The sequence below is a fragment of the Delphinus delphis genome, chromosome 9 (genome assembly GCF_949987515.2).
Source record: "Delphinus delphis chromosome 9, mDelDel1.2, whole genome shotgun sequence".
NCBI lineage: Eukaryota > Metazoa > Chordata > Mammalia > Artiodactyla > Delphinidae > Delphinus > Delphinus delphis.
Genome location: NC_082691.1, coordinates 93,667,845 through 93,693,631, shown reverse-complemented (window position 1 = coordinate 93,693,631; position 25,787 = coordinate 93,667,845). Strand labels below are relative to the sequence as shown.

Here is a 25,787-nt window from a genome sequence, read left to right as displayed (position 1 = left end):
CCCCCAGTAGTTTCTTTTTTATTGCTGAGTCATGTTCCATGGTATGGATGTACCACAGTTTAACTACCCACCCATATGAAGGAAACTGAGTTGATTCTAGTTTTTTATTATTATGAATAGTGCTTCAGTGAACATTTGTGTACAGACCTTACAAAATTTGTGTACAGACCCTACAGATACACTGTATATCTGGCCCTTTGGAGGCCACAAACCACTGTCATATCTAAAATATTTTTGCCCTCCAAAAGAATGCATGAAATAGACCAGTAGAATAGAATAAAAAGCTCAGAAACAAACTCACGAATATATGTACCCTTCACAGAAAGATGGTGCCACAGAGCAGTGGACAAGATTGCCTTTTTAGTCAATAGTACGGAGGCAATTGGATCTTTACATGAATAGTTACAAGTTTTGGCCCAGACCTCTCACTGTACACCATAATCAATGCTGGATAGATTGCAGATCTAAATGTAAAAGTCATAATAAATTATAAACAAACAAACAAATACAGCGAGCAAGGGAGGGTGGGAGGGAGATGCAACAGGGAGGAGATATGGGGATATATGTATACGTATAGCTGATTCACTTTGTTATACAGCAGAAACTAACACACCATTGTAAAGCAATTATACTCCAATAAAGATGTTAAAGAAACAAAAAACATACAGCAAGCAAGCTTCAAAAGATAATGTAAGGCTATGTTAATGATTTCAATTAGGGTAAATTTTCCTACATAGGATACAGGAAGCAATAATCGTTAAGGAAAAGTTTGATGGATTGAAATATATTAAAATTAAAAATGTCTGTTCATCAAAATACACCATCAAGAGAGTGAAGAGGAACTCTGAGAGTAAAAAAGTGAAAGATGAGGGACTTCCCTGTTGGTCCAGTGGTTAAGACTCCAAGCTTCCAATGCAGGGAGCATGGGTTCGATTCCCGGTCAGGGAACTAAGATCCCACATGCCGCATGGTGTGGCCAAAACATTAAAAAAATAATAATAAAATTTAAAATAAATAAATAAAAGTGAAAAATGTATTTGCAACACATGCAATTGACAAAGGGCTCAGAGCTGTTCAAGAGAACTGACTTCAGGGAGCATAGGTGACCCCAGCCCAGCTGCTACCCCACTGTCCTCCGCCAGCTGGTGCAGAGGCCCCAGCACAGGGAGGCACTAACGCAGGCCCCTGCTGCAGAGACCAGGGTTCCATTCCTCTATCAGGCAGCTTTGGTTCAGGCCTGAATCAACCTTTCTTGGACACCATCCTCCTTCCTCCCTTCTCTCCTTCCCAGGGGCAGGTCAGCATGACATAGAAGACTCTCCCTGCCTCCTTCTGCGCCTTCCTCTTTATCCCTCACAGCCATTTCTCCCAATAAATCTCTTGCATGTCTATCGGATCCTGTCCTGACATCTTCCTGGAAGACCCGAACCAACATAGATTATTTCCAGAAAACATAAGGTACTTGTAGGGATCAATAAGAAAAAGACAAACAACAGGTAGAAAAATGGGCATGAGAATTGAATAGAGAATATCCAAATAGCTAACAAGTGTATGAAAAGGTGCTTGACCTCAACAGTGAACAGGGACCTGCAAATAAAAAATGCGAGTGATATCACGACACACTTATCAGGATGGAAGAAATGGAAAGATCTGATAATAGCAAGTGCTGGTGAGGATGTAGAACCAGGGAATCCGGGTTCTAAGAGCTTTTGCTGAGAGATTGTGGACCTTTAAATATAACAGGGGTTTAAGTGGAAAGTTTGCCCGAGATCCTAAGGGGACAAATAGCAGACGCCAAAGAATGTTAAGAGACAGAACAGCCACATAACCTACAAAAGGAGGTTGGCTCCCAAACCCTCACTCTGAAGGAGTAAGAAGAGTTAAGAAGTTAGAAACAAAACAGAGCGGGATGAGAAAAGGACAAGAAGCAGCCATCTCCAGGCGGAAAGCAGGGCACCTTGTGAGTGATGTTCAGGAATTTGTGTCTTATCTTGGGGGTGATGGGGACACCGAAGGTTTTAAACAGAGGGACGGGGCTTCCCTGGTGGCGCAGTGGTTAAGAATCCGCCTGCCAATGCAGGGGACACGGATTCGAGCCCTGGGCCAGGAAGATCCCACATGCTGTGGAGCAACTAAGCCCGTGCGCCACACCTACTGAGCCTGTGCTCTAGAGCCCGCGAGCTGCAACTACTGAGCCCGTGTGCCACAACTACTGAAGCTCACGCACCTAGACCCCATGCTCTGCAACAACGGAAGCCACAAGCCCGCGCACTGCAACGAAGAGTAGCCCCCGCTCGCCACAACTAGAGAAAGTCCGCATGCAGCAAGAAGACCCAATACAGCCAAAAATAATTTTAAAAAAATTTTAAATAAGTAAACAGAGGGACATTACTGAGGAGCTGGGTTCCCTGTGAATGGCTGGAGGGGAAGGAACAGGACAAATCAACGCACAATGGTCTCTTTGATTTTGTATGGTGGTGACATGGCCTCTAGGGGCTGGGGTAAACTTTTGAGAGAGAAAGCCATTTGTGTGAAGAACCATGGAGACAGAATGGAAAATATGGTAAAACGGCAGGGACACTTCTGTGAGGGAACAGCACAGTTGGCTATCCCAGATTAAAGCGAGGAGACCACCGACAGTAAACAGGAAGACCCGTGGTGTCAGCCCTTGGGATTGGATGCGTCATAAGCGGGAGCACTGGGGACACGTCCTGATCATCTTTGGGGGCATTTCTAGAACCAGTTAAGAAGTGGGGCAGAGATATTTGTTACAACAGACAGACGAGGGAGTAAATATCAAGCAAAAGTTGTGAGATTCGTGGAAATCCCACCACATCTTGGCATTTGTTCCCTACTCTGCCCCACCTGTTTCTGCAGTAGGGGGAGGAAGAGTGAAGGACAATGCTGGTGGGGGCGGGGCCATCAAAGGGCGGGGCCCGCAAGGGAGGAGAAGGCGGCGGTGGAGAAGTGGGTGAGGCCTTCCAAAGACAGCCCAGAGGGGATGGCTGGTCAGGGTGGCTTTGCATGGCAGCTTTCAAGGTTCTTCTGCTTCAACGTTTCCTGGGAAGCCTGTGAATTTAATGGAAGAGGGATCCAACCCACCTTCCTGGGTAACCGCCAGCGGGTTTAGGACGGCATGGTTCCCCTCAGCGAGATGCAAGGGATTCACACCCAAGCTTCCCTTCCCTGGGAGCTACTATTGGTGGGGTTCCCACCTTCCCTGGCGGCTCAGCTATGTCCCCCCTCTCCGGGGGATGCCCTCTGAGCCCCTCGTTCCCTGGACTGAGGTCTCAGCACTGTGCTAAGTGCTTTATATGTTACCTTGTTTAATCCTTTCAATTCAACAAAACCTTTGAGGCAGGTACCAGTTTTATAGATGAGTAAGTAGAAATTTAGAGAGAGGGATGAGACCAAGTTCAGACAGGAAGGACAGAGAGGGAGATTTGAACCCAAATCTGTCTGACTGCAAAGTCCAGGCACTGGAGTGGATGAGACATTGCCTCAACCAGAGCTTCAGGGGGCAACTGTCAGCCTGACCAGCTACTGGAAAGTGGCTGGACAGGAACTGAACCACCCGGGGCTCTGATTCAAATCCTGCCTCACCTGTCAGTAGGTAACTCGCTGAGCTCCTTGGCAGGATACTTAACCTCCAGAGGCCTCGGTTTCCTCAGCTGGGAGATGAGGATGGTCGTCTCTGCTTCTCAGGATGGTTGTGAGGATTAAATGAAGGGACCCAGGGGCAGACTCAGAGTGGAGTTTAGTAAATGTCACCTGTCGTCAGATCTTGTCACCCCTCCTGGTCATCACACTTCAGGAGCAGCTGTTGTGAAGGGTGTCAGAAACCTTGGCCAGTGTCCTCCTCGGTGCTTCGAAGAAGTGGTTATTGAGGAAGAAATATGGCTCTGTTGGGGGGTCAGTGTTTATTTTTATAACTCTGAACTCTGCCTTTTTCTTTTTTTAAAAATAAATTTATTTGTGGCTGCATTGGGTCTTCATTGCTGCATGCGGGCTTTCTCTAGTTGCAGTGAGCAGGGGCTACTCTTCGTTGCGGAGCACGGGCTCTAGGCACGCGGGCTTCAGTAGTTGTGGCACATGGACTCAGTAGTTGTGGCTCGTGGGCTCAGTAGTTGTGGCTCGTGGGCTCTAGAGTGCAGGCTCAGTAGTTCTGGCTCATGGGCTTAGTTGCTCCGCAGCATGTGGGATCTTCCCGGACCAGGGCTCAAACCCGTGTCCCCTGCATTGGCAGGCAGATTCTTAACCACTGCGCCACCAGGGAAGCCCTGAACTCTGCCTTTTGAAGAAGTGTTCTTTATACCTGAAGTCAAATCAAAAATGTTTCTGGTTCCAGAGGGGACCTTTGGCTGAGAAGTAACAAGAGAGAGGAGGCAGCTCACGCTTCTCCAAAAAGGCAAGTCGCCCTCCATGTGGAAGACGCTTCCCAGTCTCACTAATCTCTCCTGTTTTCTGCCATGAGGGAAAAGACACAGCCCCTCTGAAAAAAGGGGCTAAGTTTGAGGCGCATTTTCTTTGGCAGCTGGCTGTGCATAGGGAGCTTTTGATCTGATGCAGCACGAAGGAACGAGCCCCGTCTAGGCTCTTGGAATGACTTTGATTCTTAAGTTACAAGAAGCAGAATGAATTACAAAGCAGCATTCTCTTCAAGGCCATGCATATGATAGGGGCTAGACTGTGACTTAAAACAGCAAAGACAGGGAAAACACGGTTCTAGAATAACAAGTCCTTTTTGGAATCACAATAGTAATAATAGATGGGCTAGATGTGCCAACGATGTGTGCGAGTGACCTCTTCTGTGGACCGTCTGCAGCCCAGCTATGCTTCCTGTCACTGCCTCCCCCCTCGGGGCCCAGCTGCTTGGTCCAGGCCGGGCACCTTACACCAGGCCTGCCCGCCACCGTGAGGTTGGCCAGCAGCCTGGACCAGGCTTTGCCATGAGAAAGAGGAATGGAGCGGGACTTCTCTGATGGTCCAGTGGTTAAGACTCTGTGCTCCCAATGCAGGGGGCCTGGGTTGGACACCTGGCCAGGGAACTAGATCCCGCGTGCGTGTCGCAACTAAAAGACCCTGTGTGCTGCAACTAAGACCCGGTGCAGCCGAATACATAAATAAATAAATATTTTTTAAAAATTAAGTATTAAAAAAAAAAGGAACGGGGCAATGGGATTTCCTTCCTGAAGAATGTGAGCTAGAGGGTATGAGAGAATGAGGGATTCTGTGGCAGGAGCAGGCTGGGGATGATGCTTTGAGGAACCCAGGAGGGATGGTTCAGAGGGAGAGTGCTGCAGGCCCACAGTATCCTGAATGTAAGAAGCAGCTCTGAGAGAAGACATAGATACACAATGGTGGAGGAGGCTGGTACACAGAGCCCAGCCCTGAGAAGAGGGTCCCCAACTTCCTGCTTGCGATGGGTGGCCTGGCTCCACTGTGTCTCCCACTCTGCTGGGCTTGAATGCTGGGCTGGGTTTTCCTAGGTCCCAGGGACTTGCACCCTCACCATAAGCACCCCACCCCATTGTTTAAGGAACACAGAGGAGTTTGTTCCCTCAAACAAATGAACCTTCTAGAAACAAATCCCACACCCGTTATGAAGCACCTACTATGTGCTAGGCACTGTCAAGCGATGTATACACATTATCTCGTCACGTCTTTACAACAACCCTAGTGAATACTGATTGCGTATTGTAGATGAGGAAACTAAGGCTCAGAAGGTAACTTACCACATAGCTAGGACATGCCTGTGCATGGATAAATAATCCACTAATCATTGCTGTGTTTAGCGCTCAGTCCCACAGCAGCTCTCTAGACCTGTGCTCTGCAAACTTTAATTTGCATATGAATCTCTCTAGGATCCTGTTAAAACGAAGATTCAGATTCAGTAGGTCTGGAATGGGGCCTGAGATGGGGCGCTTTTAACAACCCCCAACGTGATGCTGATTCTGTGGATTTTTAGGGCAGTGAAAATACTCTCTATATCATCATGGTGGATACTTGTCCTTAGACATTTGTCCAAACCCATAGAAAGTACAACACCAAGAATGAGCCATAATGTAAACTGTGAAGTTCAGATGACTATGATGTGTCAATGTAGGTTCATCCTTTGTAACAAATGTACCACATTGGTAGGAGATGTTGATATGGGAGAGGCTATGCATGTGTGAGTACAGGGGGCATATGGGAAATCTCCGTACCTTCCCAATTTTGCTGAGAACCTTAAAAACTGCTCTGAAAAAATAAGTCTTCATACAAAAAAAAAAAGAAAAAGAAACCTAAAACCAAAAACCCCAGTGATGCTGATGCTGCTGGTCCGTGGACCACGCTTTGAGTAGCAAGAACCTAAACCAACTTGCCACTTGGTAAACATTAGTGTCCTTAGGAGGGGCACTGCTTGCAAAGCTAATACTATAGGGAAGTGACAGCACATTACCCGTTTCTGAATGCACAATGTGACGGCACGTATTTCAAGCTGTGAGTTCACTGTGTATAGTTGAAGTTGCGGTTAATTTTGATGTTGGCTTGTTGTTAAGATTTGCTTAGCATCTTAGCAGGTGTGATAAGTCATTCAAGAGTGTTGTCAGTCATAGTCATCTGAGCGGCTCTTCCAGGGATTAAGAGCCATCTGATGCTGTGAAGCTCAGACTACAGAATACTTCCTGTGTGGTCTGTACAGACGTGTGTCGAATCAGCCAGGGTGTACCTTCATCTAGGTATCTGGCCCCATCTCAGGTTTTTGCAGTGAGAAACTCTAGGGTGGGGCCCTGGAATCTGTATTCTTAACAAGTTCAAACCACCCACTCTCATGCTCAAGTGAACCTGATGGGAATTTCTGGCCCAGATGTTTTCTGAGGTCCCATCTGCCACGTGCACTTTTATGGCTTCCTGTTCCACTGCCACTGGAAACACAGAAAAAGCTGAGCATGGGAGGCGGCGGGCAGTCAAGGAAAGCGAAACACTTTGAAATCGACCTACCAATCAGCATGATGACCAAGTTTGCCGCCCCGTATTTCTCTATCTCGTGAATCCAGTGAGGAACAGACTCGAACGTGGACCGCCGGGTGAGGTCGTAGGCAATGATGGCCGCGTGGGCACTGCGATAGTAGCTTTGGGTGATGGTCCGGAAGCGCTCCTGGCCTGCAGTGTCCCACACCTGCATCTGGAGAAGGGCAGGAAAGGGGGTCCACATCAGGAGTTCCCACCCCTGATGGGAACTTGCTCGCCTAAGTCGTTCCCTGGGTCTCACTTCTAGAGATCCAAATTCAGGAGGTCTGGGGTGGGGCCCAGGAATCTGTCTTTTTTCAGGTGCTCCCAGGGTAAAATCCCCAAGGTTTTCAGGTTGGGGGCCATCACCTAAGGTGCCCTTCAGTGGGAGAGGCGGATCCAGTGTCCTAAGGTCTGGTGTTCTTTTGCCTTCCTACCACACTCATCCCTTCATCCAGATGTTTTATCTTTTTTTTTTTTTTGCGGTATGCAGGCCTCTCACCGTTGTGGCCTCTCCCGTTGCGGAGCACAGGCTCCGGACGCGCAGGCTCAGCGGCCATGGCTCACGGGCCCAGCCACTCCGCGGCATGTGGGATCTTCCCGGAACGGGGCACGAACCCGTGTCCCCTGCATCAGCAGGCGGACTCTCAACCACTGTGCCACCAGGGAAGCCTCAAAATGTCTTTTTACTATTGTGTTTGTTTAATAAGGATCCCACACAAAATCCATTTATTACATTTTCACCAACACTTTTTGATCTTTTTTGGTTGGTCAAATGGGTAAATGATATTATCTCACTTATTTTAATTTCATTTCTTTAATTACGAGTAACAATGGGCACTTTTACTTTTTCACATAAATGTATGAGCCAGTTCACATAACATCTGTGAAGTAGCTGTTTTGTCTAATCTGTGAAGTGCCTACTTTTTGTATTTGGTTGTTGGTCTTTTCTTCGATATTTATCAGAGCTCTTTTCACATCAGAGAAATTAGCTCTCTGTCAGTTCCATATTTGCAAATGTTTCTTTCCAGTTTGTCACTCATCTTTGACTTTGTTTATGGTATTTTTGAGTATGTAGAAATTTGACCTTTATATGATCATATAGAAGAGTATTAATTTGACCTTTAAATAGTTAGATGGAGCAATATTTTCCTTTATGGCTTCTGGGTTCTTGTCTTACTTTAAAGCCTGATTTCTCTATTCCTCAATGATAAAAATAAATACTCCCATGGGTTTTTTTTCCCTGGTATTTTAATGATCTCATAGTTTATATTTAAATCTTTCACTCCTCAGGCATGTGTTTCGGGGTTAGGAACCATGGCTACAAGAGGCAGACCCACCCCTGTCCCCCTCTGACCTTCACTTTCTTGCCGTTGATCTCCAGGGCACGCACAGTGAAGTCCACCCCAATGGTGTTCTGCTGCGCCTCGGTGTAGACGCCGGACGTGAAATGCCGCACCACACACGTCTTCCCCACGTTGGAATCCCCGATGAGGATAATCTTGAACAAATAGTCAAAGTTCTCATCCGCTGCCCTGGCTGAGCTGGAGAATTGCATGGCTCTTGCCACCTAGAACAGATCAAGGAAGAAAAGAAGGAATTCAGTCTCTCTTTAGTGCAGCCATCCCCAACCTTTTCGGCACCAGGGACTGGTTTCTTGGAAGACAATTTTTCCTCGGACAGTGTGGGGGGCTAGGATGGTTCAGGAGGCAACGTGAGCGATGGGGAGCGATGGGGAGCAATGGGGGGCGATGGGGGGCGATGGGGAGCGGTGGGGAGCCATGGGGAGCGATGGGGGCGATGGGGGGCGATGGGGAGCGGCAGGTGAAGCTTCGCTCACTCGCCTGCCGCTCACCTCCTGTTGTGTGGCCCAGTACCTAACAGGACGGGTACTGGTCCCCAGCCTGGGGATTGGGGACCCCTGTGTTAGTGACCACCTACCAGGGGCCGGGAACTATTCTTGGCACTCGGGATTCAGCACAGGACAAGACAGAATGAGGTCACTGTTTTCCTAGCACTGCCATCCTCGTGGGAGAAGGATGTTAATTACTGGTCAGGTAAGAGGGAGCTGCCCGCACAAACCCCACCTGTCCTAGGTGAGTTAACATTACTTTAGGGGTGACCTTGGAATGAAGAGGTTCTACTGCTGTTCTCTGCTGGGCCCAGTACACGGTCAACACTCTCAGATGACAGCATTGACTGGGACTTCCCTGGCAGTCCAGGGGTTAAGACTCCATGCTTCCAGCGCTTCCACTGCAGGGGGTGGTGGGTTTGATCCCTGGTCCGGGAACTAAGATCCCACATGCCTCGGGGCCCAGCAGGAGTGTTTCGCCTGCCAGTTATCAGGTGGGAGACATGCCTAGCTGTCAGCCTATCTCCATGTCACACGGGAGGAAGACAAATTACTGGAAGACTAAATGGCAAGGCAACCAGCCGCAAGCATCAATGAGACCTGACAGACAAGTCAGTTTCGGGAAGAGTCACACAGCCCTTTTCTTCCGGTTGGCACCTGATTTTCCTTGTCCTGGAAATTATGATTCTGAGAATATTCAGAATGAAAACTGTGGGGAATTCCCTGGCAGTCCAGCGGTTAGGACTCTGTGCTTTCACTGTCAAGGGCCCGGTTTCAATCCCTGGTTGGAGAACTAAGATCCCACAAGCCTCGAGGTGCCACAAAACAAAACGAAACCGACAAAAAAACCCTGTGGTTTGAATGTTTGTGCCATACTCTACCATAGGCTGGAAAAGAAAGTTTCTCATGACAGTGTCTCCCAAACTAACTGATTATCAGAATTACCTGGGAAGATAATTAACTATCTATATATTCCTGGAGCCCATCTTAGGTGTGCTAAATAGATTTAAAAACACGCACACACTCCCAGGTGATTTTGAGGACTAGCTAGCCTTGGGAAGTGTTGACCGACACAATCACCCACCTGAAACTTTATTCCCCCCTTCAGCGTCTCTGCTTAAATATCCACAGCATCTCAGATCACGAGGAACTCACTACCTCCTGAAAAAATCTATGTTGTGTGCACAGCTCTAACTTACATGGGGTTGAAATCTGTCTCCCCGAGGTTTCCATCTGTGGACCCTCATGCTACATCAGGACTCCCATTCCACATGACAGCAGATTCCTACTCCACAGCAGATAGTTGGAGCAGCAACCATGTTCCCTCATGGCAGATATACCCGGGCCCTTCAACTGTTCTTTGCTTGTGTTGGGTCTCCTCGTCAGATGTCTCTTAAAAATACAGGAAACCTTATTTCATTTGATGACGAAATTTGATGTGTTGCAAATTGTTCCTGCCTATGACACCCTTCTTCATTTCCCCCAGTTTTAGTTTTTGGCTTTCTCAGAAGTCATAGAAAAGGACAAGTCTGTATCATCACACAGATTAAAATCTGTACGTAAAAACTGCGAGCTTTAAACAGACGGAGGATCCTACACTTCTCCTGGACTCCTCTGAAATCACTATGGCTAAATGATCCAGCAGACACGAGACATAATCAAACAACTCTTCCCCGGGCTTTTCAAGTAAAGAAAGCCATTCCACTTCCGGTGTCTTATCCCTGTAATTTGAGCTGAAATCTTACTTCCATGCCCGCCCCCCCCCCATGCACACACACCAAGTAAGTCCTCAGGGTTTCCACAAAAGCCCCCTTCACCTCCGCCTACACGCCCTGCAAGGAGAAACAAGCGATGTCCACCCTCCAACACCCTCCATCCTGCATCCTGTAACCTGCACCTGTTGCTTACCTGTCTGGCTCTCTCACCTCTGCCAGTAGGTAACGTTTGCTCTTTCTCCTGGTTTTCCTTTTGGTCCTCCGTGCCCCTTATTCCTCCTGTCTCGAGGCGTGGTGGGAACTGTAGTTCTTTCCCCAGGTGTCAGGTTTGGTGGCCTGAGAAAGTGAAAGGAAAGTGTCAACCCTCCCTCCCTCCGCCTCCCCCTCCCTCCCCATCTGGAGGAGCTGCCATTGGGTACAAAGCACGGGGTGAGGCCACACTAGGTCACCTTTCCTCCGGCTTCTTAGCATCACATGTTATCCAGCAAACCCAAAATGAAAAGGACTAGCCTGCTACCTCAGCCAACACCTATTGAGCCTCCCTGTTCTTTCTGTCAGCTCACATTCTCTTAGGCGGCCCTTACCACCAATTTTTCCTGGTGTCCCCTGTTTGGCTGGGGTGGGAGTGGCTAGTTGAAGGACAGCAACTTAAAGGAGGACACAGATCTGGGTTTTGAGTCATTTAACTGTTTTGTGGACTTGAATAACCTTTTCTGAGGAGCCACTGAGAGAAAGGAGGTGATCCAAAGAGAAGGTTAAAAAACGAAAACAACTTTGAATTTGCAGGGGAAAAAGGAGCTGAAAAAAAATGTTTCCTTCCCCCCACAAAGTGTACCCCAGAACCAAGGTTAATTTCTAGGAAGACCTGGAGTTCGTCAGTCCCTGATGCTGGCAGGAGAAGCATGGAGCTGAGGTGAATTTTCCTTTTTATTTTTTCCCCACAGAGTCTGGAAGAGTCACTGCTTCTAGCATGGGGACCAGATCAGCTCCACTCTGTGGAATGTGCTGACCAGGCAGTTAAGCTATAGGCATAACATGCAAAACAGAAACATCCCGATCGATAAAATATTAAACTGGTGTAGTGTTTTCAAACTGTGGGCCGAGACCCGTTAATGAGTCATGAAGTCAAATTTAGTGGGTTGTAACCAGCGTTTTTACAGAAAAGATTAGGAAACCAATTCAGAATGCATTCCGTGGAGTAAGGGTATTGTTGCATGAGCTGTTTGGATCAGTTGTGAACAGGCACGTGTGTGCTGGGGGTGATGTAAGATGTATTTCTTACTGTGGATTGAGGCCTAGCACTGAAATAGAGGACAATTTATTCACTACTCAAGAACATTTCTCCAGAAAACCTGTAAATGATGATTTATCTTACCCCAAATTCCATTTACACATCACTTTCAGGAACCTCTCTTTTGGGGAGGATAAATCCAATGTTGGCAGGTAGAGCAAGAAGACAAAAGACAAATACTGCTGCTGCATACCGTGCTTTATTGTGTTTTTAAAAAATTTTTCTTTTATTTATTTTTTTGCCCATGCCATGCAGCATGTGGGATCCTAGTTCACATTCAGCATGCGGGATCTTAGTTCCCTGATGAGGGATTGAACCCATGCCCCCCGCAATGGAAGCGTGGAGTCCTAACCACTGGACTACCAGGGAAGGCCCTGCAGACTGTGCTCTGAAAGCCACAGTCATGCATATGAGGCTTCAAAATGAAATGTAGGTCAAGATCCACGACAAATGTATGGGCCGAGTCGGGAAATAAAACCCGTGAGATGCGTCCGTGAGGTTAGGTGTCAAAATGTTCTCTTCTTCCGGTAATGATTACTGATAAAGAAAAAAAAAAACCCCAAACCAAAAAACCCCAGCTGACTCAGACTTCGCACTTGGAGAGCAAGTATAATTCGAATGGTAAAATGCCCGAATGGTTATGGACGTCAAGGAGAGATGCTGCTTTTCCCTACCCCGACCCTCTCCACCAATGCTGACTATAAGTGCAAAGAGCAGAACTTGGGTTATGGGGAAGAAGGCATTCTTGACCTGGGTGGTGGTGATGCAGGTCATATACTTATACACACACACATACATACGTGCATATATACACATATATCTCACAATATATATAGGTTACCATTTTAACCATTTTTGTGTGTATCATCCAGTGGTCTTAAATATATTCACATTGCTGTGCAGCCATCACCACCGTCTGTCTCCAGAACTTTTTCATCATCTCCAACTGAAACTCTATATCCTGTTAAACAATAACTCCCATTTCCCCTCCCCCCCAGCCCTTGGTAGCCATTATTCTACTTTCTGTCTCAATGAATTTGATTACCCTACGTACCTCATACAAGTGGAATCATACAGTAAGTGTCCTTTTGTGCCTGGCTTATCTCACTTAGTTTAATGTTTTCAGGGTTCATCCATGTTGTAGCATGTGTCATAATTTCATTCTTTTAAAGTTGAATAATTGTCCACAATTTGTTTTTTACAATAAGTGTGAAACGCCTGGTCTGGTTGATTTATGGTTGCTCCCCATAATATCACATTTCCCCAGCCACACCCTCTGATGACTGGAAACAAAACTACCCCTGCATTGTGTAAAGGCAAATACAAATTAAAAATAAGAGACTTAATTCTCCTTGTTGAAAATAAGGGAAGAGGACCCCCCTCCCTCCTTTTTCTTTCAAAATTTCTGTCCTTTTCGAATATATGTATATCTTTAGAACGGCTAAATAACCTCTGCCGGTCTCACAACTCTGGAATGTTTCCTCCAGGACCTGGGAGCCATCTTTTGAAATTCAAACATCCAGGGAGCTATTGCCCCTAACTCCCAGTTCCTGTGGCAGGATGGGAGGCTAACTTCCGTGGGGGCCTTGCTCCAATTTGCAAAACCATCTCCTGTCCTAAAGGTGTGAAAAGTTTGTTTGTCCTAAAGGTGTGAGAAGTTCTCTGGATAAGCCAACTCCGGTGGTCTCCCCAGTGACCATGATAAAGTTAGGAGAAATATTTGTGACATAAGGTCCAGTCGAGTGCTCTCACTTGAGGAGTAGTGATTATCTGAGAACTTGCCAGGAGTGGGTAGTGTTTGCCTGGCAATGTAAGGGGGAGATTCCTTTCTTCCTTTGTTACCTCTTAGCGCGTTGCATGTGATGTGCGTTACAGTCTGATTCAAAGCGTATTCAATAATAAAACTGTTTTCTAATCTGCTATCTTTGTGGACAGGTTTTCCGAGTTGAAAGACTTATTTATTTATTTTCCCCCTAGCAGTTGAAAGAGAGCCCGGGAGGGCAAAAGACCCTTTTTCAGAGTCGTGTGTTGTAAGGCTTTCAGTTTTTTTTTTTTTTTTTACATCTTTATTGGAGGCCTTCAGTTTTTGCTTGAGGTTGCCAGGATCTTAACACTCATTTATTTGTTTGGGTGATGGGGGTGGGATGTACAACAGTGAATTATACCGACAGACTAATAGCCCTGTCCTTATGGGCAACTGTATTTAATTCAACAAAAATTTAAAGCTTATGCCCTCCTGGCAGGTCAGTAGCACACCTGGCAGCGCGTTTCTTTCTCTCAAAACAAAATGCAGAATAAAGGTTTTTTTAAAAAAAAGATGATTTATATATACATAATTTTTTCCCAGATTATATCTTCTCTCTCCCGCACTGCTTCTTTCCCAACAGTCCTGGCTGGTGTCCGTCCCTCCGACCCCCACTTCCCCCGCGGAGCTGCCGGGTCCACCCAGGCCTCTGGCGGCGTCTGGAAGCCGACACTCCCTCTCCTCCTCCCCTCCCCTGTCCCTCCCTTGTCCCTCCCCTCCCCTCCCTCTCCTCCCTCTCTTCCAGTCCCCTCCCCTCCCCCTCCCCTCCCCCTCCCCTCCCCCTCCCCTCCCTGCCCAGTGGCCCTCAGGTAAAGCCGCGCGGTCGGACTACAACTCCCAGCATGCCTCGGGTACCGACGGGTCACGTGAATGCCCGGAAATCCTGGCCGCGGCGGCGCCGGTGAGGTGGCGGTGGGAGTGGTAAGCTTGCGGGCGTGGCGGAGCGAGAGGAGCTGTCGGCCGGCCGGAGTGCGACTGCTACTGCGGACTCGGGTGCGCGAGCGGCGACGCGCCGGGCCCGAGCCGAGAAGGGCCGGAACCCGGCTTGGGGCGGGGGTGAGGGGCGCCGCAGGCGAGGGCAGGTCCGAGGAGCTTCCAGGCGACGAGGGGACGGGGCGGAGAGGCAGAAGGTGGCGGCCGGTGGGTGTGGCGCCGCGGGCAAGGCCGGCCACCCCTCGTTCCGTCCACGCTGGGCCTGGCTCCTCGGCGCCCAGGTGCTCCGGGACCGGCGGAGTACCGTAGCGGGCCGGCGAGTACCGTAGCGGAGGGGAGCGGGAGGGTCGGGAGGGCCTCCGGGGAGAGCCGGCGGCCGGGCCCCACGCCAGCGCGGTGGCGGGGGCGCCTGTGCAAGAAAAGGGTTTGTCGTCTAGACCAGGTGGAAGGGTACCTCACAGGTAGGGCGGGCAGGCTTTTGGAGAGGATGTAGTGAGGCCACAGAGGGAGAAGGGTCTTAGTGGAATAACTGGGCTTTGCCTTTTGGTAACTACCACGGTCTCGGTCAGGAATTTATCTGATCGCTTTTTCGTCATTAACTCAGTATTCTTGTGTGCACAATGTGGTCTGTTTATTCTCACGTCTCACGGGATTATGGGAACGTGTCCACAGGGTTTTTGGTGTTTCCAGAAACTAGGCGATCTCCTGATAACTTACTGAAAGGATTGTAGGGAGTTCCTGGGGTGAGCAAAATATGATTTTTAATGGCCACCTTCTTTCTTCAGCGTTTTGATGGTTGAATTCTTTTTTTTCCCATTTGTTGAATGTTTGCTGTATGCCAGGCACTGTACTTACTTACTAAATTAATTTATTTTTGGCTGCGTTGGGTCTTTTTTAAAAAATTATTTTTGTCTGCGTTGTGTCTTCATTGATGCGTGCGGGCTTTTCTCTAGTTGCGGCGAGCGGGAGCTACTCTTCGTTGCGGTGCGCGGGCTTCTCATTGCATTGGCTTCTCTGGTTGCAGAGCACGGACTCTAGAGCACAGGCTCAGGAGTTGTGGCGCACGGGCTTAGTTGCTCCGCGGCAACGGAGCAACTTCCCGGATTAGGGCTCGAACCCATGTCCCCTGCATTGGCAGGCGGATTCTTAACCACTGCGTCACGAGGGAAGCCCCAGGTGCTGTACTTAGATAAATTGTCTCATTTAATTTTCAGTGAGGAAATTGAGACTCAAAGAAGTTAAGTGGAGGGTCTTGAATTCCAACTGGAACTTTCATGCCTTTGTGTGGGCCATGTTGTGGCTTCAGATGACAATCTTATATTAATCTTTGATACCTGGTCTCTGCATCAGAAAATAACCCTGAAATGATACTTTCATAAGCTCAAAGTCGGTGCACTGTCTTATTGCTCACTAGCTGTCAGGATCCAGTGTATTAGTCATTGTCTCAGGTTCTGATTTGTCTTGTTCACCAGTGGTTAGGAGATGTCAGAGCAATGACCATTAACTTGAGTATAAGTCCTTTGTCTAGGAGAGGGAAAGATTTTTATCTTGAAAACTGTTGTCTTTGGAATATGTTCAGAATAGGTAGGAAGAACGTGGTTTGGGGAACCCTGAGAGAATTTTACAGAAAAGTGCTAGGTATTTTACATCTGTGGTAAGGAACAATTTAAGAAGAGAGACAAATTACAGGAAGACTTGAGTTTCGAATAAAAGGATTTACATGATACAGGGAAACGACCTCAAATGAGGTCATGTGGGATAAAAAAGATACTTGTGTAAATTACAGAATGCACAACTGTCACAATAGGTGAGCTCAACTATCCATTTAGTACTTTTCTCCCTGCCTCTTTATACTGAGTATACATAATCATTTTACTTTGCAAACATAAAAACTGAAGTCTAGGGAGTGAAGTAATTGCCCTTCTTATTTAAGTGTGTGCGAGAACCACAGTTACTAATAAGGTGCTTTTTTTCCATCCTGCATCTATACTTCCATGTTTAATGTGTGATATTTTTAATTACTGTGTTTTACCCAACTTGGGATATTTTAACCTTTTAACCTTCCCTCTTACACAGTATAACGTAGGGTCTAGGGTCAGGTCTGGGTTTGAATGCTCCTTTCACCTCCTAAGAGATATTACTTTCTAAAATCCATTTTTTTATCTGTAAGATATGGTGAGAACTAAATGCAATGGCACATGGTAAGTACCTAGCACAGGGCCTGGCACTTTGAAAGCATTCAGTGTCAGCCATCAGTCAAAGCATTCATTCATTCAGAAAATCTTTACTGATCATTCTAAATGCTCTACTAGGCCCTGGGGTTATAGCTGTGGTGTTAAGACAGATGTGGAACTTACAGATGAACAATAAACATGTGAACAATTAAAGCAGATAATGAGATTGGGAGAAATGCTGTGAAGGGAAAAAGCAGATGGAGATGGGAGAGGTAGTAACAGAGGGAGCCCATTTTAGATAGGACGATTCAGGCAGCCACTCTAGCGGATGACACTTGAGGCTGAGCCAGGGAAAGGCAAGAGCAAGCCGTTTGCAAAGAACCAGGAGGAAAGCATGTCAGACAACAGAAGAGCAAATGCGAAGTCCCAAAGCAAGGAAGGGCTTGGTGTGTTCAGGGGCAAGAAAGGGATTGGGTGCTAGGGAGATGGTAGCCGTGTGGAGGAGTGATGCTGGTGGGGGGTGGAGCAAGGGGGGCACAGAGGAGAAGGAAATGGCTAGCCCCACGCAGGAGACTGGACTGCGGCAGCTCTGTAGGTGCAGATGGGGTGGACCTCCACCCTCTGATAAGGGAAGAGAAAAAATAGTGCAGGATAGTGTGTGTTGTATGCTCCCGTTTGTGTATGTGTGAGTGTGGGGCTACGCCTGGAATGCACGCACAGGTGCAGATTCTGCAGGAATGCAGAAGCAATGGTAGGAGCCCCTGGTGACATGAGAACAGGGAGGGAGGTGTCACTGTGTATATACCCTTTGAACTTTTTACCATTCTATAAGAATGCAGAAGCAATGGTAGGAGCCCCGGGTGACGTGAGAACAGGGAGGGAGGTGTCACCGTGTATATACCCTTTGAACTTTCTACCATTCTGCAAGAATGCAGAAGCAATGGTAGGAACCCCAGGTGAGGTGAGAACAGGGAGGGAGGTGTCACCGTGTATATACCCTTTGAACTTTCTACCGTATGTGTATAGCATCTACTGCATACAGGTTTTGGAGGCCATGGCAAAACTCTTGTGGTTTTATATGAGTCTTAGGAAACAGTGAAGAAGGCATTTTAAGCAGAAGAATGACAGCTGATTTATGTTTTAAGATATGTTTCTGGCTGATGTGTGAAGAGTGATGGGCAGCAGGGGGCTGGTGTGTGTGCTAGATGTAAAATAGTGAAACCCTGCCGGAGGCTGTTGCACTAGGCTTGGTAGAAGATGTGGGTGGTTGACCTTGGTAGTGGCTGTGGGGATGGAGAGAAGAGGATGGATTTGGGCTGAATTTTGGGGTGAAAAGGACTGGATTTAGTAATGGGTTGGATGTGGAAGCTGAGAGGAAAGGAGAAATGAGGGCTAAGTGTTAGTTGCCTTGGTGGTACCATCTTGTGAGGGCAGTGCTGGGGACGAATGGGTGTGGAGGGAGGAAGTGAAGAATTGTGAAATTGTCTTTTAGTTCCAAGGAGGGCTCTCAAGTGGTTGGTTGGCTGTGCCGCTGGGAGCCCTGGAGGGTCTGAGTTAGAGCTGGCGCTCTGGGAATCATAGGCAGAAAGCCATGGTACCAGATGAAGGGGACAGAGATCTTGGAAGTTTAGAGAGAGAAGTGTAAGTGGTTATCTTAGATGTTGAGAAAGCAGGTCCTTAGGCAAGTGTGGACTTGCTGGGCAGAGCTGCATGCCCTTTGAGGTTTGTGGCTTTGAATCTGAAAAGTGAAACCAGCCCGCTCCTTTGATTTTTCTCTGGCGAAAGTCAACCACTTGGGCCCAGGGGAGGAGGCCAGAGGCAAGCGAGGAAAAAAAGGCCCATAAGGGAGATAGTGCAGATTCTAAGTTGGGAAAGAAGGGAATGAGGACAGGAGGAGGGTCATGGATGAAGGGAAAAAATGGGGAGGTGACCTAATTGGGAGCTTGCTGAGATAAAATGACTTTGGAGTGGGGAGTATGAAGTAAGCAGTTTTCTGGAAGGAGACAAAGCAAGATGTTTGAAATGCAGTTTGGGAGGTGATGCACTTACTGCTTAGTAGATGACACGGGCCAGGTTTTGACCACGGAGTGGGTTTTGCTTGTGGGATAGAGGAAAAGATTGGTGGGAAGAGGACCCATCTGGGTGTTGACATGAGACAGAGCAGAGGGGGGACAGCAGGTGACCAGGAGACAACGGCTGTGAAGGGCAGTGGGCAGCGAGGCCCAGGAGCTTCGGAGAAGCTGGGGTCTCACAAGGAGGAAGAGTGGTTGTGAAAAGGAAGATTGCTTCTCGCTGAGAGACCCCAGAGGAAGCAGTGTTATCTGGGGGCAGGCAGGAGTCCGCCAGGGTAGGAAAGGCAAGAACTCGCAGAACAGGGTCATAGTATGGAGAAGTAGATTAACTGCTTCTCTCCATTTCCAGAGAGCATTTCTTTACAGTGGGGGTCGGGTGAGGATGGGTCCGATGAAATGGAGGTGGCAGGTGATCTCCTTTCTGCCAGTCTCTCCCCTTTCCACTCCACAGTCTGTTTCCCCCAAAGTGTTCATAATACGAGACAACTTTATTTATTTATTATTTTTAAATAATTAATTAATTTTGGGCTGCGTTGGGTCTTCGTTGCTGTGCATGGGCTCTCTCTAGTTGCGGTGAGCCGGGGCTACTCTTTGTTGCGGTGCGTGGGCTTCTCATTGCGGTGGCTTCTCTTGTTGCGGAGCATGGGCTCTAGGCGTCTAGGCTTCAGTAGTTGTGGCTCGCGGGCTCTGGAGCACGGGCTGTGGAGCGCAGGCTCCGTAGTTGTGGCGCATGGGCCTAGTTGCTTCACAGCATGTGGGATCTTCCTGGACCAGGGATTGAACCCGTGTCCCGTGCATTGGCAGGCGGATTCTTAACCACTGTGCCACCAGGGAAGTCCCTACAAGACAGCTTTAAATCTTACTATTTTGAGTTGGAATGGACTCTAAATATGTATGGAAAGTGAAATTTGGGGAATGTTTTATATTCCAAGGCAGTGTTTATAAGGGGGAGATTGCCCTCTGCCTGGGCGTGTCACGTGTGAAGCCATCTTTTTATTTAGCCTCCATCACACAATATGGAGTGTTCATCCTGGAAAGTATATTGTGTGGGTGATCCTATAGGATCTCAGAAAGCTTCTTACAAGTCAGATGAGTTAATGATCATGAACTAGTCTTGAAAAGTAGAATAAGGCTCAATGGTTCTGCATCCTTTTTGATGGCAGGGATCTTACTTTTTATAAGTTTTTTTTTTTTTTTTTAAGGTCATTCTTGTTCTCACATGACAGTTGTATATTTAGTATCCATGGATTAAGAAAATACTAAATGACAAGCTTCTATTCAGAAACACTTAAAATGAATTTTGGTTTTATTAATTATAACAGCATTTACATACGCTTGAAAAATGTTAGACATTTGTTCAGTCTGTATTCAGAGCCGGAAAGAAAATGGTCTAAAAGTAGGATGTGCTTAATAGAGTTGGACTTGGCAAAAACTCTGTGCTTCTGCAGGGCTCCAGAGCTCACAGATGATCAGAAATCACTTCTGTGATGTAGGACATATAAATGCAAGGTATTATTATTAATGATTATAATTATATAGGACCAGATGTTATAATAGTATTCATTTTAAATGGCATTCTGCCAACATCAGATGAATGTTTAAACTCTTTTCCCATTGAACTTATTAAGCATTTTCTTCCCTGTCACTGTAGCTAAGGAAAAGGTGGTTTATTTAGAAACTAAATCCAGATGGTCTCAAACAGCTTGGTAGTCATTTAGCACCATTAATGTAACTGTACAGGCCTGAAATCCACAACCATTATTGCCAAAGCAAGTAATTCCAATCTGTTGGAGCATACATTTTTGGAATTATTCTCTTACCTAATTAATTATAGAATTTCATAACCCACAACCTTTTCTGAAGTATTCAGTACAGTGTTTTGAGTTGTGAGTGTGTTCAGGTCAAAGAGCTATGATTTATAAAGAATGGTTAAAACTTTGAGTTGTTTCACTTGGGTGTCATGTTTAATTTGGGGGATAGAGGTAAATTTAGCAGTAACACTAGTAGCTCTCAGGTTTGTAACTTCCTGGAATTACAGACAGAAAGTTTATTTACATTTTGTGAGTGGAAATTTGTTGTCTTACTTGGCTCATAATTTTGTTTTAACATTTTTCAAGGAGAATGATTATGTGAAATTAACTATATTCTCCTGATGTGGGATTAACCCTGGGCAGATCAGTGGCTAAAATAATTATCTTAATACCTTACATGCATTGTTTATTTTGGTCCCAGAAGAGAGAGGCCATTTTACACATGACAGTCTGTGCTTCAGAGAGATTGATGTGTCCAAGGGCTCACAGCCAGTAAGTGAATCAGCTATAATGTTTATATAACTTTAGCCATCTCAACTTTGTATCTTTTATCCAAAAGTTTCAAGAATGACCTTTCAGGGCTTCCCTGGTGGCGCAGTGGTTGAGAGTCCGCCTGCCGACGCAGGGGACATGGATTCGTGCCCCAGTCCGGGAAGGTCCCACATGCCGCGGAGCGGCTGGGCCTGTGAGCCATGGCCGCTGAGCCTGCGCGTCCGGAGCCTGTGCTCCGCAACGGGAGAGGCCACAACAGTGAGAGGCCTGTGTACTGCAAAAACAAACAAACAAACAAACAAAAAGAATGGCCTTTCATCTGGGTCTCTCAGCATTTAAGGTTTTGGGTTCATCTACCAGTCAGTAGTATAAATTGTGATAGAGAACAGGAGTATAAATAGCAGTTACAGGGAACACAGCCTTGGGCAAAGTCCTGTGATTCACTAATTTTAGTGCTGGAAGCTTTTGAGTTTGTCTCCTACCTTGACTATTATTGTAGTATGTTTATCATACAAGGTATTTTGTTAATTTAATTTTTTTTAAAGCTTTTTTTTTTGTGGTACACGGACCTCTCACTGTTGTGGCCTCTCCCGTTGCGGAGCACAGGCTCCCGACGCGCAGGCTCAGCGGCCATGGCTCACGGGCCCAGCCGCTCCGCGGCATCTTCCCAGACCGGGGCACGAACCTGTGTCCCCTGCATCGGCAGGCGGATTCTCAACCACTGCACCACCAGGGAAGCCCTGTTTTTGTTTTTAATTTATTTGTTTTTGGCTGCGTCGGGTCGTCATTGCTGCACACAGGCTTTCTCTAGTTGCGGCGAGCGGGAGCTACTTTTCGTTGTGGTGCATGGGCTTCTCATTGTGGTGGCTTCTCTTGTTGCGGAGCACGGGCTCTAGGCGTCCAGGCTTCAGTAGTGGTGGCACATGAGCTCAGTAGTTGTGGCACGCGGGCTCTAGAGCACGGGCTCAGTAGTTGTGGTGCACGGGCTTAGTTGCTCTGCAGCATGTGGGATCTTCCCAGGGCTTGAACCCATGTCCCTTGCATTAGCAGGCGGATTCTTAACCACTGCACCACCAGCGAAGCCCCTGTTAATTTAATTTTATTTTTTCCTAATATGCAGATAAACTATAGGACTTTTACAATGCTGTGGATGTTTTCTCTCCTGATTATAAAAGTAAATACATGTTTATTGTAGAATTTTTAGGAAAATATATAGAAAAGTAAAATTACCCATAATCCCGCTGCCTAGAGAGAACTATATATTTCCTGTTTACTTGTAAATATTATGTAAATGTAGAGTTCAGTTGATTATAAGTCATATCCTACACGTTTCACTTGCCATTTACTCATGTTATTATAAAGTCTTAATCATCATGTCAAATGATAAAATATTCAGCCATTTGGATATACCATAATTTGTTTAATTATTCCCCTCTTATTGCATATTTAGGTTGTTTCTGCAGACTCATACCTGGAGACATTAAGTGTAGGTGCTTACTTTATGCTTCATTAGTCTTGGTGTCAGAGTGTGGATGTGGCTTTCCGAGAGGACAGAGGAGAGGTGAGAGGAAGTGGAAAGAGATGGCAGAGGTGTGGCCCTGTCTCTTTCCCCTGTTCCTTTATGACTGGCACAAAGTTCATTTCTTCATATAAGAGAGCTCTTCCGACTTTTTGTGAAAACTACCCTTGTGTATAGAGCTGAATGCATCTTGTATTTCTTTAGGAATAAATCCCTGGAAATTGAATTTTTGTGTCAAAGGCTCTCAATTCATATGGCCGGATCGTCTTCCTATAAATTGTGTTACTTTTCGCTTCCATCAGCAAGTGTATGAGAGTTCAGGATCATTAGACCTTGAGCTGCATTGAGCACAGTCTTTTTTAACTATGCAAACTTTTTTTGTTACCATAATTAGCATTTCTTATGTTCTAATGAGATTGGAACTCTTATTTGATAAGTTTAATAGCCATTTCATTTCTTCTGAGTTGTCTGTTCATTTCTGTTGCTCATTTTCCAGTCAGAATTAGTGATTTTCTTATCAGTTTGTATGAGAGTTCGTTCTGTTAGGAGGTAATCTTTCATCAAGGATTTCTTTTTTTTTTAAATAATAAATTTATTTATTTATTTATTTATTTATTGGCTGTGTTGGGTCTTTGTTGCTGCGCGCAGGCTTTCTCTACTTGTGGCGAGCTGGGGCTACTCTTCGAGTGGGGGCTGCTCTTCGTTGTGGTGCACGGGCTTCTCATTGCGGTGGCTTCTCTTGTTGCGGAGCACCGGCTCTAGGTGCGCGGGCTTCAGTAGTTGTGGCTTGCGGGCTCTGGAGCGCTGGCTCAGTAGTTGTGGAGCACGGGCTTAGTTGCTCTGCGGCATGTGAGATCTTCCCCGACCAGGGCTCGAACCCGTGTCCCCTGCATAGGCAGGCGGATTCTTAACCACTGCGCCACCAGGGAAGCCCCAAGGATTTCTTTTTAAAGGACTAGTTAATAGCTATAAAACATAATTATCAATCTAGTTTTTTGGTGTCAACTAATCCACGTAATTTTTTTTTTCTAGGCCTGATTATACAGTGACAGGTTGTAAGTCTAAATAATTCTGTTTTTGGATAATATGCCTATTATGAGTAATGTTAATAATGTGTTTTGTTTTTCCAGAAAGAAGAAATGATGTAAACCATTCACTGTCCAGACTTTAAGGTCAAGGTGAGAAGGAGGGTCAGGAGGAACATGGCCTGGCCAAATATTTTTCAAAGAGGAGCTCTGCTCTCCCAGTTCAGCCACCATCATGTGGTGGTGTTCCTGCTCACCTTCTTCAGGTAAGTGGACCACTGAAACTCTTCTCTTGTTGTTCTTGTCCTTGTTTTCCTTTTGCAGGAGCTATTTATTGCATGTCAAGTGCTTAATGCAGTGATTGGCCTGGGCTAATCATGAGCTGGACCAGCTAGTCCTTCTGCAGTACTTTATGATAGCTCTAATACAGTGGTTCTCGAGGGTTGTCTTGCCTATATTTGGCAATGTCTGGAGACATTTTTAGTTGTCACGCTGGGGGAAGGGGTGCTACTTGGATCTAGTGGGTTGGGACCAGGGATGCTGCTAAACATCCTGCAGTGCACGGGACAGCCCCCCACAATAGAGAATTTGGGGGGCCCAAAATATCAATACTGCTGTGATTGAAAAACCTTGCTCTAACATAAAGTCCTTTAATTGTTAAAACCAGGAGCTTGCGAACAAAGGATGTGTGTATTCAGGGAATGCTCTGTGCCTCCTTGAGCAGTAAAGATGGTAGGAGACCTCTTTGAGGAACTTCGGTCACTCGTGTGAGAGCCCGACCAGAAGAATCGTCCATGTCTGACTCAGTGGCCTTCAGTGGCTCTCTTTAGTGGTCTATAGATGACTTCAGCCAGGCTCTTTGGTGTTAAGGGCACGTTTTTCATAACCCTGTGACTCAACTATTTTGATTATTTCTTCTGAATACATTTTATTTATAATTAATCTTTATTGAAGCCACCGCAAATGATGATGATGGTTGTTTTATTTTTAAGGCAGAAACTAGGAAAATGGTTTTCTAATTATGTAGGAGTTGATAGGTAATTTTGGATGCTTGCTTTAGGGGAAATCCATTTGTGAGGGGTTGAGGGAGGCAACAGTATGAGGAAAAGACAGGCCCCAAGTAAAAAGCCACTGAATGGCTAGTGCAATGAGTGGCCAGTGGTTGGTAAAGACTTAAAATCCTTTACAGAACTGCAACCATGATTTAAAGGGGTTGCAGTCCATCACATCTCCATCTTCTAGGTCCAGAGACATGTTATGAGTGAACATGGGGGCTCATACTGAAGAAGACAAGTCAATTGTTTCTTTGCTTAGCAGAGAGTGTTTCAGTGGATAGTTCTTATAAAGCAGTTTCTTCCCTCCCTCTTTCCCTCTCTCTCTCTTTCTTTCTGAATTTCTCTTTTTTAAAAGAAGAATTCCAAGTTGTATAAAACAAATGGGAATATATCTGTGATTTTATTGAATCTGTTTTTCTTTCATTCAGCTGTCTTTCTTCTCTCTTTTGTAGTTACTCGTTGCTCCACGCGTCAAGAAAAACATTTAGCAATGTCAAAGTCAGTATCTCTAAGCAGTGGACCCCAAGTGCTTTTAACAAGTCAATTGAACTGCCGGTAGAGGTAAGCGGAACGAAATGCTGGGGTGGATTTAAGAAGGGAACCACGCCCACCCATAAATTCTTCTAAGTTCTGTTTTGTTTCATTCATCCTTAGGATGGCTTACTATTTCCTATGGCATAAAATCCAAACTATTCTGCCTGATTTCTTAGCTTGCCCTGATTCAGGTCTGTTTTACCATTTCAACCAACTTATTTCTCACTGTTTTGAAATCACACAATTCTGGCTAGGCTGGTTTTTTCATCGAGTTTCACAAGTACCATGCTCATTTCTGCCTTTGAGATTTTGCCTGTATTCTTTTGTATGATCTTTCACCTTCCTTACACCCATCTAAATTTTGCTTTTTCCTTTGTGTCAAGATAAAATGCCACTTTTTCTATCAAATTTTTTTCCCAGCTTCTGCTGATTTTTTTCCCCTCCTGAACTGTGCACTGTAATATGCACTGCATATTACATAGTTTAATGTCGAGGTACTTATGTACTTTATAATCAT

The 25,787-nt window shown here is 46.2% G+C and overlaps 2 protein-coding genes across 2 annotated transcripts in view; one reads left to right on the top strand and one right to left on the bottom strand.

Moving 5' to 3' along the window:
• RAB19 (RAB19, member RAS oncogene family) overlaps window positions 1–10,891 on the bottom strand; it is a 12,528-nt gene extending 1,637 nt beyond the window's left edge. The window contains exons 1-3 of the mRNA XM_060020025.1: window positions 10,754–10,891; window positions 8,351–8,563; window positions 6,985–7,168 (exon numbers count right to left, since the gene is read on the bottom strand). Coding sequence (XP_059876008.1) covers window positions 6,985–7,168; window positions 8,351–8,551 — 385 coding nt within the window. The 5' untranslated portion in view covers window positions 8,552–8,563; window positions 10,754–10,891. The remainder of the gene's footprint in view (window positions 1–6,984; window positions 7,169–8,350; window positions 8,564–10,753) is intronic.
• A 3,655-nt stretch (window positions 10,892–14,546) lies between these two features.
• Window positions 14,547–25,787, top strand: part of SLC37A3 (solute carrier family 37 member 3) — a 44,774-nt gene continuing 33,533 nt past the window's right edge. The window contains exons 1-3 of the mRNA XM_060020996.1: window positions 14,547–14,648; window positions 23,787–23,947; window positions 25,189–25,297. Of these exons, the coding sequence (XP_059876979.1) occupies window positions 23,859–23,947; window positions 25,189–25,297 (198 nt within the window). The 5' untranslated portion in view covers window positions 14,547–14,648; window positions 23,787–23,858. The remainder of the gene's footprint in view (window positions 14,649–23,786; window positions 23,948–25,188; window positions 25,298–25,787) is intronic.